Source organism: Nothoprocta perdicaria, unplaced genomic scaffold (genome assembly GCF_003342845.1).
Source record: "Nothoprocta perdicaria isolate Ctin4 unplaced genomic scaffold, notPer1 scaffold_2, whole genome shotgun sequence".
Taxonomy (NCBI): Eukaryota; Metazoa; Chordata; class Aves; order Tinamiformes; family Tinamidae; genus Nothoprocta; species Nothoprocta perdicaria.
In genome coordinates this window covers 734,637-747,515 of record NW_020455204.1, presented here as the reverse complement: position 1 = coordinate 747,515, position 12,879 = coordinate 734,637, and the positions used below count along the sequence as shown (strand labels likewise).

The window sequence follows — 12,879 nt, the reverse complement described above, 5'->3', positions numbered from 1 at the left end:
TTAAAGACACTTGGATCACTCAGGCAGCTATGGGATGGAAATGACTCCTTGTCGGTTCCTAGTCAGTAATGCCAACTAGTGTCTCCATCTTTCTCTCCTTCCAGACTTTCTGCTAAATCAATCCTTTCTTCTGTACATTTTGTGCATTTTAGAGTCCAGATTTGCTTTGCACTGACTGGTCTTTGTATAGAAGACTCTATTTATAGCAAACTGAGATGAACTGTTTATTTTCTTCTACTTGAACCTGGCTGCAGAAAACATTTCTATCCCTTCTTACCTGACCTTAAACTCAAATGCTTTTATACTTTGGGGTGTTCAAGGTTTGAACTGGAACTCTGTGCCTTGTGCTTATTGTTAATGGAGAAGTCAAGTTGTTGAATGTAGATATTCTATTACAGATAAAATCCAACAGAAGTTCTAGAGAATCCTGAATGGGGAGAGGAAAAGCTGTCCATGCTGCTACTGCTTTTCAGCCTTTCTAATTTGTCTGTTTGGTTGGCTGCTATGAAACTTCTCATATAAACAGAATATTACGTGAGTGTGACATTACATCTTAAACTCTGGCAACAATAAGGAATGAAGGAGACAACGTGATGCAGTAGTAGTACCACTATTGTGGTAGTGGTAGTGTGAACATTGTATTTTAGTGGTCAAAAAGCATTTCTCAGTCCTTGACCAGTCAAACTTACTGGGACACGATACCTTTTAATCTTTACTGGTTAAGTAACAGGTGCCAGGCAAAACAAAAGTGGTACTGACTGAACCCAAATAGCATCCTGCATCCCAGGCAGGCCCTAAATAACCTGGGACAAGCCTGTCTAAGGGATACTCACTTGTCCCAAGGCAGTGATCAGCGAGGACACTCAGGCCAGCTCCTTTAGAGGAGCTTTACGTGCGTTCTTTCTGCAGGGTCTCTTAGACTCTCTAACTGCTTCTATTCAGCAGAGCCTAAAATTAGTAGCTTTTCCAAGTATGCTACAAAAGGCAGCAGGTACGAACATTTCTTAGCACGTCAATGACTCTTTGACTCACCACCAAATTCCTGCCTAGGATTCATCTCCCCTAACTCCAGTTCCATGGAGTGGGGACTCTTTGGTGGTGCCTTTTTCTCCACATGGATTCATAAGAGAACCTGGTCTAGCTTTAGCTTTGATGCCTTGCTTTGAGACGGTTAAAGGGAGCAGTAAAATGAATCCTGCCATTTCAGCGCTATGAGGGGACTGCTACAACAGGCTGTCTTGTCAGTCACGAGGAGAAAAACTTCCAAGAAATGAACTCATTTCCAGGGAAATGGAACAGTCCGAAAAACAAGGGCTCCTCACAGCACAAAGCAGGTCACCCACAGCACTGAACAGATGCCCATTGCTGGTCTTATGGATCCTGTAATGTAGGTTACGTGACTAAATCAGGCAAGTCAGAAACTGGGAGATGGCATGGAAAGAAACAGATCCTAGAGAAAAAAAAATGTTAAGACATCTTCACATGGCTTTAATGCTTTTGCTTCAAATTATTGTACTACTCTTGAAGTTTAAGCTTTCTTTCTCTGTCCCTGCCTGTGAATATCCTATTTTATATTAAAACTGACTTCATGTGTTTTCCTCTGGGAACAGGGTCACATATGAGGCACCTTTCTCAAATATATATTGCTTTTTTAAAAAAATTGTGCAGCTATTTTTTTCAGAGATTTCCTGATACAAGAATTAATTTTGGAAATTGCTATAAATTCAGCCTTTTGAAAATATTAATAAATGTTTTCAGTTCTTTTTTAAATTAAGAAAAATTTTTAATATTTATTTTCTAGAAGCCCATGAAAACATTTACAGCAGGCCTAGTAGTTTAAGAATTTTGGGCAGTTTCACAACTTACATGGTGTTTTATTACCAAAGCGATTGAAATGTTAATTTGCCGTCTGATTTCTACTAGCGTGTAACTGAAAACTGCTGCTGCACCATTTTCATAAATTCAAATTCATATTTCATTCTACGGCTGGACTAGGTCAGTTATATTACAAGAGAGAACCAAAGGCTACACGCACCCACTAGGAAAAGTTTGGGTCTGGCTTCAGATCTATACGTGGGGGACAAGCTTAATACTAATTGGTCTATAAATAAATAATAAACTTAGCACTTTTCTGTTGTGTAGCATCCCACGGGAGCCATCTCTCCGTCTCTCACATGTATACACATGGATTCTTTTCCTATTAAGAATTTCCAAATGCTGCAATTAGAACAGTCATTGAACTTGGCTCTTATTGACCACATTACTCCAGCTTCACTGGTGAACATGGCCCTGAACTCCTTTAGCTGTTCCATCAGAGGACCATTTAATGGGGAAAAAAGCAGCTGAGACATTTTCTATAACATGAAACCCAAGAGAAAATAACCTGAACATAAGACACAACAGAATCTTCTTTTTTTCCTCATTTATACTTGATGTTTGATGACAATTCAAAAAAATCCATTCAAGCATAGGAACTCACTGTTTACATTTGTCCTGTTATATACAATCAAGAGCAGCACTGATAAAACTATTGTTTGGGTAGACAGCAGCACTTCAGATGGACAAGGATGCAAATATTCCAGCCTGGGACAGACTTGCCACACTGCTCCATGGCAGTCCCGCAGCCATACGCAACGCTGTCTCAGAAGGATGCCTGCTCCAAAAATTTTCTTTGGAGGGGGGTACCCAGAAACATGGGCTTTAATCATGTAACTCTAGTCAAGTAACTTCTGTTAGCTCTCCCTATAGCTAAGAGAGAGAGAATTGCCTTTCCATGTCTTTTGAGGAACTTGGAGAGGTCTTCCAGAAAAAATTATCAGATATTCCTTCCTTGCTCTCCTGTCCTGAATTCTTTTTTCGCCCAGGTGGAGCAGGATGTACTGCAAAGCTGCTGCCTGTTTTTGAAACATTATATTGCTTTTTGTCATTTTTATCTCAACCTCTTAAGGTTATATGGGTCACAGTTGTTCCTCCTCTCCTATAGCAAATGGGAACTGAACATTGTAACCTTCCCTTTTTATACTAGTTTTCATTATGAACCACATATAGCTCCCTCGGCTGCAACCTGCCCTGCTTTGCAAACGGGGGTAAGAAACAGTGGGCAGGAAACAACCTCCTAAAAACTTTTTTCTTTTTTGCTATAATATTGTGTCTTTCTAGCATCTCATGATCAGTTGTTCATGACTTTTCAGAACGTTTAAAAGCTTAAAAAAAGCTCTTTCCTGGAGATCTTTTCTAGCAGTGTTCTTATACATACATATATCTACATATCTGTGTATAAGTACAAGTTTTTCTCCCAGCTATCAGTCAGCTATAGACGAAATCTACAACTTCACAAACAAAGTGTATAGTTTCTGTTTCACTTAAGCTGTGGATTTTTTTTTTTTTATTCCTGAAGTATTTTGTATCAAGAAACTATAATTTCTGTTAAATTCTTACATATTAGCAGCTTCAGTCTGGATGAACTTCAAAAGGGAGCATATGTCACCACAGCCTTAGTTCCCACACTCACCGGCTTTGGATTCTGTTTGCCCAACTGTCGCCAAAGGCACTGCAGCTTGCAAGACAGATTATTTGTCTTATACTGGAGAAAGGGAATAAATCATAAAGTATCAAACTCTTGGTTATAACAGTGTGGCTTATTTAAATAGAGGCTAGTTACAGGTTCTAACTTTCCTGACCTCTCTCCCATCCCTGGAACGTTTCAAAGCATGGAGGAAGGTACACGGTTTTCCCTCAATCATATTCAAGTGAATTCAGCAAGGTACTTACCTTTGATTAAAACCATAAGTGAGATCTTAGGCAAAGGGAAAGAAAGGTCCTGTGTGCCAAGCCGTGCAGCACTACCTGGATGCACAGGTAAAGTGATGGTGGGGGGCTGCCCATGATAGCAGTCAGAGGAGCAGGACATACCTGACCGCTGGACAGGGAACATCTCAGCAGACAAAGCTGGAGAATTAACTGAGTGAGGAAGGGCCAAGGCAAAGGTCTCCCCTTGTGTAATCACAGCTTAACTGAGAGCCTCCAACCTGCTGAATTAAGGATTTCTTCTTGCTGTAGTATTAGCTGTCTCCACAGGGTGACACGGCAGCACAAGGATGAAGCTTGATCAGAAGGAGATGATCCCAAAGCACAGCAGAACTTGGATCTCCTGCAGTACGAGTTTTGAACAATACTGGAACAGTGATTCTGCCATTTCTGCGAGGCATGGGCCTCTCTACCTACACAAGTGCAGCAAATATACTGCATTTGAGAGCACTGGTTTTACCCAGCTTGCTTGCAAGGGCAGGTGGAGTGGGTGTGCTTGGATGTCCCACAGCTACTGCCTCCAACACAGCTACAGGACAAATTCCGGACAAATCTCCAAAATCTTCCAATGCCACCTGGATGAGATTTCCAAAGAAAGACGTGACATGTCTGCAGTAACCTGTCAGGTACACTGGCCTAGCTATAATACAAACAGTTTCTGCAGAACTTGTTCCTATTGCCTCCTGCAAAATTAACTGAAACTCAAGGATGCCAGGGAAAATACACAACTAGAACGTGATGAGGGAGTGTGGTGGGGGTACAAGCTCTGTTTGTACTGCAGCTCTCGGCCCTTTCCCAAAATTACGGGGAGCTACAAGGAAGTTACAAAAGCTGCGGAATACAACAAACATATGGAATTGAGCTCTGATCAGTCAAAAGGAGAGCTCAGATCCTGATCCTGCTCATCAGGTAAGAGCACTGCCACTGATTTCACTGCACCAGAGGTCACTGATTCCATTGCCCACCCGCCATGAATCATATGGTTAAGCCCAGAGACGTTCATAAAGGTCATGTATTCGGGAACTAGTCTACTGTCCTACCCAGCAGAATAATAACAAGGCTAAGGTAGTCAGAGGTAAATGTATCTTTAAGTGGAAACCTTGCAAATGAATCTAAGGATTTTTTTTTCTCCAATATTGATTTTAATAAGGCAAAAATTTAGCCATATCTACATACTGAGTTTACAGAATAAGCTCAATGCAGAAATAACACATCTAAATTCCAAAAAAGATTCATCTCAAACAGAATTGTCTTCGTATTTACAACTACCCTGCATTTTGTATTTTTTTTTTTTTTTTTTAAAGAGCTAAACTGAAGAGCAATAGTATTTAGATATGGAAATTAGTATAGTTGTACTAATGCTGTGAGACTGTATGTACTGCTTGAAGAAAGTACCTGACTTGTGACTGGGAGCTAGGACTTCATCTTGCTTGGCTAGGTGAAATTGAATTTTGACTGCATGTCCAAGACATCACACACGCAGCAACATTATTTAGCTTTTGTTTTCTATGGCTGAGCATAGCAAGTGGAACACCATGGAGGGACAATTTTCAGGTGGACAGAGATAGTCAGTGGCATTTTCTAAAATTAGCTTCCCTTTCTCTGTTCTCTTTGAGGCAGATCTCAACAGACAGTGGTGTTCTGCTTGAAGTCAGAAAGTTCTCGCTAGAAAACCATCTCATCTGGCCCTTTGATTAAAAGGTGGAAGATTGTGCACTGACAGGAGTTACTCTTGTCTGAAACCATGCGCTGAAATCCTCTTCGGGCATCTGCACAACACTTTCACGTACAAACTGAAACAGAAAAAGGTGTTTTCCTGAGCATTTAGTTTATGGGCAAGAGAGAGAACATCAACCAGATGTGCTGTGGGAAAATATGAGCATGGTATCAATGGAAAAAACATGCCAACTTCTGCAAGCAGTTAGTGCTTTTTATCACCAAAATAAAGATGAAAATAGGAGAACCTAAATTATTGGATTTGCTATAAAATTAAAAGCAAATTAATTAAAAGCAAAACTCCACGATCTTCATTGTAAACTGAACCCTGAACACTTCAAAGACAGCTTGCAGCGGTCTTCTACCTACCATTTAACTAAACAGAAAGCAACCTGAAGTTGGTGGTACAGGCCAAACATGCAAGATGCCCAAGACATCACAACCTGCTGCCTTTCAGATATTTCTGCTGGTCATGTAGCTGAGAGCAAAGAACTGTGATGAGAACAAAAAGCACAAGGTGGCATCATTGCCACTTCTAAATTAGAGTTACCTGGTTAGACTACACAGTAGTATATATTCTAAATGTATTCTCTTCTTTTCCTTCTTTTCTCTTTCTTTTAGCTTTCCTCTTCTGTACATTGCTTTTAGAACTACAAGAGTTGAGCCCAGCTTAAGAAGTTGAGAAGCTTATTATTTTTCATATGATGCTAAAGCACAACAAACAAATTTGTGGAGTTCCTAGATTAATGGTACTTGAATAGCTGGTGGATGTAACCATTGGGAATGACAGGCACAACAAGCACTCTCTTAAAGTACCCACAAAATTTATGACAAATGTCACCATCACTCTGGCAGTAATCAACAGTGATCTAATGATAAAATGATACAGAATAACAACGCACTAAATAATGGCTTTCTTTTGAAGAGCTTGAAGTGCCTTATAAAAGATGACTACTACTCTCTTCATTTAGTGAGATGCCGAATGATTTCATCTCGTAATTTCACGCTGCATGTGTTTCACCCGTGAATGTCTGCTCTCCCCATCCTCTCATCACAGAGTACCAAGAATTGGACTCGTCTCACCTCCACAGCTGCAGCAATTTCTGGAGAGCACAGCTCCCACACTTGGAGATCAGCCAGGGCCTTTAGAAATGTGTCAGGACGAATTCTCAAGTCAGGATTCTTGCCAAATTTTTCCAGTTTCTTTAAGATTTTCTGTACATAATGGTCATTCTTCACAGACTCTGGGAGTCTGGCCAGCAACACAGGAAACCTTTAGCGGAAAGAAGAGCAATGAAAGAGAAGCCCTTAGTACAATTTCTTATCTGCTGGGTAGTCTGCGTTTGCTTGGCATTTCTGCTACTTCACCACCTCTATAGCTTACACAAGAAAAAAAGGCTCTTAGAGGAATGCAATAGTCAGTGTAATTCCCAGTGAATAATGGAAATGTGTTTTATTTTACCAACCTTGTGCACTGGCATTAAAACAGATGCTTCTTCATTGTTCATTTGAATTCTAAATGACAAACTTGGGTATGAAAGCTAATAATAAAACCCTAACAAATGCTTCCATTTTTTTCTAGTGATTTGTCCTCTTCATCTTTCCTCCTTTTATTTTGTTTAGCCTCTGAGGATCTTCCTGAACAATCAGTGCCTGATCTGACACACTTTCTGATTCCCTTTACTGTTCCATTTCCCCGTGCTATCATTTCTCCCCTCTATGTGCTCACATAAATCTCGCTGATGTGAGCACTCTGTAACACACTGTTTTTGCCTTTTTACTCTGAACATAAAGACTCAGAAGGAGAATTACACATTACAGTAAAAATGAAACTCTTGTGAAAAGACTCCCTTAAAAAAAAATATTCTGTGTAAATTCTGCAGTATGACAATTGTGGAGATTTATGCCCTAAGCCTCTCCTGACATGACTGAGGTGGACTGTGGCTCTTCCACTGGAAAAAGCTGGGAATTTGGCAGCATATTATCAGAAAGGGCTGCCTTCCCTCTCCCTCCCTCTCAGTTTAGGATACACTTTACTGTGCCAGTAGCAGGATGAGGAATTCCCTCCTTAAGCCAGTAATAAAAGGAAACAGGTCTACAGTTGGATCTACAGTTGGACCACAGCAGTGGTACAGCTGAACAGCCAACTCATTAGCACTGGTTGGGTTACTGAGGACACACAGAGGTCTTTTATAACCCATACATTTCTTAATTCCCCTTTTCAAAGAAATTATCTTATATAACTGTGCTCTTTACCCCACTGTGTACAGTTTATATTATTTCTGTCTTTTCTCACTTTATGAGAGAAATAAAACAAGCAGACTGACAGCATATACTAGTAAAATGCCTCTACTGTGATTCAGTTCTCCTGGCAAAGCAATGTAGAACATAAGGGAAAAAAGCAACCTTCCTTTAAATGAAATAAGTGGCACGGTAAGAGCAATTTCTCTGACAAGACTTTGTCTTTCTATAGGGATGTTGACCGGCTCTATCAGTCTGGGATTTCATCATTTTCATTATGAAGGGATAGTAGACTGATGCTACTATGAGATGCTATTATGAGACAGAGGAGAAAAGAAAAAGCTAAGTAGCAATTTGAAGGTTTTCTAGCTATACTTTCACCTAGAGGTAAAAAGGTAAAAAGTATTGTTGTACTAGAGACAAAAGTCTTGGACCTCAACTCAGCTGAACGGAGGGTCTTCATGCTTCCTTACCATTTGAGCTCATCTTCATCATGTTCTCTTTCAGCTCTCATTCCCAAGTGTCTCATTCTTTCTAGGTCTCTCTTAAAATACTTGATATGCTTCAAAGCTTGGTACTTTTGGCAACACCTCTCTTCCTGTCTTCTACAAAAAAAAAAAAAAAAAATTAAAATTATTTTAAACTTCTTTAAACTTTACACATTCTTATTGTTACTCAGGAAGATACTAAGATACTTTATCTTCCACTTTTGCACTGTATCCACTGCTTAAGAGGAAGCAGTAATGCTGCACAGTCGTTTAAAGTAAAGTACTATTTCAAACACAACATAAAAGAGGTAAATTTGATGACCCATGTAGAACTTTTATGCTGAGTTTGGGTTAATGTATGCATTCCTACAAGAAGCTCTACTATGTTATAAGAAAAGTAAACAAAAATCTATTTTTTTTCCTAATAAATGACTTATACTCAAATGCTAATCAAACACAAAATGCTTGTGAGGCTGTATGGAACACGGCTAAATAGCTGCAAGAAGTACATCTCCATCTGACTTCTCCTTCCCACAGGATGCACCCATACTGCATGGAATGTCTTAATTCCTTAGCCAGTCACAGCAGCAGCTCAGGGAATAAAACAAAGAACAAAGCTCCAGATAAGGAAAGCTTTAGAGTCAAAAGGTATATGCATACAGATAGACAGTGTCTGTAACACTCCTCAGAACAGTGATGTAGAAAAGACCTCAGGTCTGTTGCTTATTGAGGAAGAGCCTAGAAAATTGTCACAGATGATGCTTCTAGATGAAAGGAAATAAGTGACAGACTTTGACCGCTCAACATAGTAAAAATCTCACTGATCTAGGAAAAGGAGAGAGGCCTTTGCAACTGTTACTATGAGAAGAGTCCACGCAATGCTGAAGAACAATGTAGTGACTGCTGAACTGAAAATCTGTCAGTTTTATGGATTGTATGGGGGCTAAATTTATTATTCACTCCTTTGGGGAAAAGGATTATAACATCCAGAGCAAGTACAGCCATAGAAGTAGTTCAGAAATCCCCCAAAACCCTACTGTAAATATTTAACCTGTAGTACATTTTTTTGTGCTTTGGCAGTCAAAAAAGCTTCAGGGCCATCCCGGTTACTGTTAGGTTAATGTCATTCCATATGAACCACCGGATGCATCATTAAAAGCCTGAAGGCAGGTCCTAAACCTGGTCAGACGCAAGGCCTCTAGCGTCTTAAGGGTTATGGAAAACACTCTGTTCTTACCTCTCAAGGCTCTCTAGGGTGTCATGTAAACAGGAAGCTGCTTCTTCACGTACTGCCGTGAACTTTTGCCTCATATCAGCACACAAATTCGATTTGCTTTTAATAAAAGAGCTGATATGGCAGCTGCAAGAGGAACAGCACAGAAAATTGGAATTAAGCATCTTCTGGTAACCATCTTGTGGAAACCACCTGTGTTGCTCAGAACTCACACTGACCTGAACCCAAAGACTTCAGTTCTCAGATGCCTAAATTCTGACATCTCCTTAGCCACAGTAAAAATTCAAATTTAATCATTTAGAAGGTTTTTAAAATTCATTAAATGCATGAAAGAACTGCCTTCAAATATTTGTCTGCAACTTAAAATGCATTTCCTTGTGACTATATGCATAATCTGTTTATGTTCATCATTGGGAACTATCAGGGGTCTGAGATTTAATAGTAAAACTGTTTACAGAAGTGAATTTTCATCTGGAATTCTTAAATATTCATTGAGAGTAAGCATCAAGTTACACATCAGAAACTCATAGTTTCTGATGAATCACCAGAAGTCAGGTAAAAATCACCCCAAATCTGTATAAATACAGATTGCTAATTGCAAGTAATACTAGATATTACGAACAGGCCAACTTCTTTGATAATTAATGTTTAGCACTTCACTTTATCTGACATCTAGCTATGAAACTTTAAGTGCAGCAAGGCTGTGGAAAATGTACTGTTGCACACAGTATGCCTACCCATTGGCTTTTTTCATTTGCTTTGGACTCTCCTGCTCTTTAGTTGTTGCTGTGGCTGTTCCGTCTTTCCTTTCAGTCAGAGCAAGTGAACTGCAAGGAAAAAAAAATGTATATATAGAAAAAAAATTATATATATATATATATATATATATAAAAGTTATATATGCAGTTAGCTTTAACCTTGCTAAAAAGAAGACATGAAAAAGGAGGAAAATAATTATTATGGAATAGGAAAATTATTATTATGGTAAATATAGAAATCCAAGCATATAATTACCAGTTATAGCAACAGGAAACCCAAGGGAAAAATCCTTTGCACTGTATTGAAATATGCTGCAAGGGTTCCCAGTTGCCCTGGTGTCACTGCAATAAAATGCTCTGTGCTCTCTGACATTTGCATGCTAAATGCTTTCCACGCATTCAGGTGAGTTTACACAAGGCACAATGTACTTCAGACCCATGCATATCCTCCTCCCTACCGTCTGGCTTTCTGCTCTCCCGATGCGATGCTCCCCTGCTCCTTAATGAGTGCCACATTTACCCTGTCATCCTTTGGAGCCACTGAGAGCAAACTGTAAGACAAGATAAGGTTTAAAATAGCGTACAAGATGCCTTCTCCAGAACGTGAGACATTCTACAGGTGCTGATGAAACATTTTTAATATAACAAATGTATTGGAGCTATCCAGGAATGATCTTTTTTTTTATTAGTAGGAGTTTCCCTGACCTCAACCCAAATGAAAAAATGCTTCTACAAAGTCCCTTTATAAGAATGGCTTCTTGTGCTGATTCTGTTGCTGTGGAAACTACCACAGAACCAAGTTACATCTGTTTAATTTAGAAACAGACGTAGAAATTTTTTAGCAGAAATGCTAGGAACAGAATCACACTGAAGAAGTAGTTGGGATATTATTTGTTACTCCTTTGCCAAGGGGTCAGCTGCAGCAAGAACCATCTTGCTTTGGCATATCTAGTGAATCTCCAAAAGCAGACAATGGAAGATAAAAGATCTCTTTATTCCAGCAGAACTGTTACACAGCATAAAATCTTTTTTTTTTTTTTTTTTTTTTTTTTTATAAGGAGTAAGATCCATGGGGTATGAAAAACAAATATTGAAAATTAAATACGAAAGATTTGAAAATAAATCAGAAAATAGATACTGCATACCCAGCAGTAACATGGGCTATTCTGTCACCCATACCAAGAAACATCAGCGTCCTCTGAATTCACTGAATGTTGAATTCAGATGTTCTGAAAAAAACATAAGCTCTGTCAAGGTAAATTGCTTCTCTTCTCCTAGTCATTCAGAAACCCATCAGGTAACATACCCTTGCAGTTCAGTCTTCTTAGCTCTATCTTCTTCCTTATAAAAATCTTTTGACACCTCTTCATGTGTTATCTGGATTAACCTCTGTAGGGCTGACAAAAAGTATTCTGTAAAAACATGCCAACTCAACAGTGACAGTATTAAATAACTTTTAGACATAACTTAATAGACAGTATTAAATAACTTAATAGACAGATGTTTATAAAATGGAAGAAACAGAAATGAAGAAATATTTTGTAGCTTTAGAAGCTGCTCCAATTTTCCATCTGGAAAGAATGAGGAAATGAATAATCTTGAATATTGACCTCCACAGCTGGCAATTAGTGAGGCATTAATTAGAAAAGAGAAAAAAAAAAAAAAAAGGCAGGAAAAAACTGCAAAGGTAGCTGCAGCAATTTCACTTGACTTCAGTCTGCAGCAACAGAGCTTGTGATGCCCAGCTCTGCCACAACTTCACTGAGCCTCAAAAAGTTCCTTTGTTCATCACCTGTGAGACAGCATGAAAACATCTACCTGTTTTGCAGGAATCCAACAATGACCAACTCATTGCTAAGACACTAATCAGCTCCAAAGAAAAGCCTCAAATTTGGATATAAGCTTTATTATAAAGATCCTTTTACAAATATGTATAACTCTGTAAAAGGTATGTTTTTGACTGGGAATTACAAAACTAGATTTCTGCCTGAAAAGCTTTGGAGATAAAATATGGTTAGTGCTTAATTCCTCAGATACAAGCCCCACATTTTACCTCCCAAGGTGAAGAAAATGTTTGTCATTTGAACTAATTTGCATGCACACATACTTCATTATGCAGTAACCATGATAAATTGGGCTTACATTTAGTACTGTGCTATTCAGGCCAGAGATTATAGAGTCTCTATGTACAGAAAAAGACAATTTCTAGATGCAGTGAAGGTAGTGGGCTTGGAACACTAATCTGCATTTGTAAAGCCTTGGACTGATTAGATAGGGACTGAATGATAAACGAGACAATCTCAGCAGTGACCTGAAGGCTGCAGCTTCCAACGCAGCGTTCAAAACTTTGGGATTAATATAGGTCTTTTGAGCAGACATTCCACAGCAGCACCCCGCAAAGAGCAGTATCTAAATTACAACTGAGCAAAAGGCTTTTCACACACTTTTGAATTCTTTCCTTAAATTAAAATCTTTCTGTAAGAGTCATGTTCAGATGTATCTGCTGATTAGCTGCCTAAAATAAAATCTTTTCCCACTTTTGACATATCTATGCATGTGTGTGGGTGAGAGTTGTGTGTGTTCTCCCTGTCACGTCTGCATGAGTTCTATGGAGTTTTGTGAATGCTGAATATAA

General features: G+C 39.0%; 1 protein-coding gene across 1 annotated transcript in view; it reads right to left on the bottom strand.

Annotated features, from left to right (window-relative positions):
• Nucleotides 1-4,750: 4,750 nt before the first annotated feature.
• CCDC60 (coiled-coil domain containing 60) overlaps nt 4,751-12,879 on the bottom strand; it is a 44,183-nt gene continuing 36,054 nt past the window's right edge. Inside the window, exons 9-15 of the mRNA XM_026037717.1 lie at nt 11,551-11,641; nt 10,703-10,795; nt 10,224-10,313; nt 9,490-9,612; nt 8,238-8,369; nt 6,607-6,796; nt 4,751-5,600 (exon numbers count right to left, since the gene is read on the bottom strand). Of these exons, the coding sequence (XP_025893502.1) occupies nt 5,502-5,600; nt 6,607-6,796; nt 8,238-8,369; nt 9,490-9,612; nt 10,224-10,313; nt 10,703-10,795; nt 11,551-11,641 (818 nt within the window). The 3' untranslated portion in view covers nt 4,751-5,501. The remainder of the gene's footprint in view (nt 5,601-6,606; nt 6,797-8,237; nt 8,370-9,489; nt 9,613-10,223; nt 10,314-10,702; nt 10,796-11,550; nt 11,642-12,879) is intronic.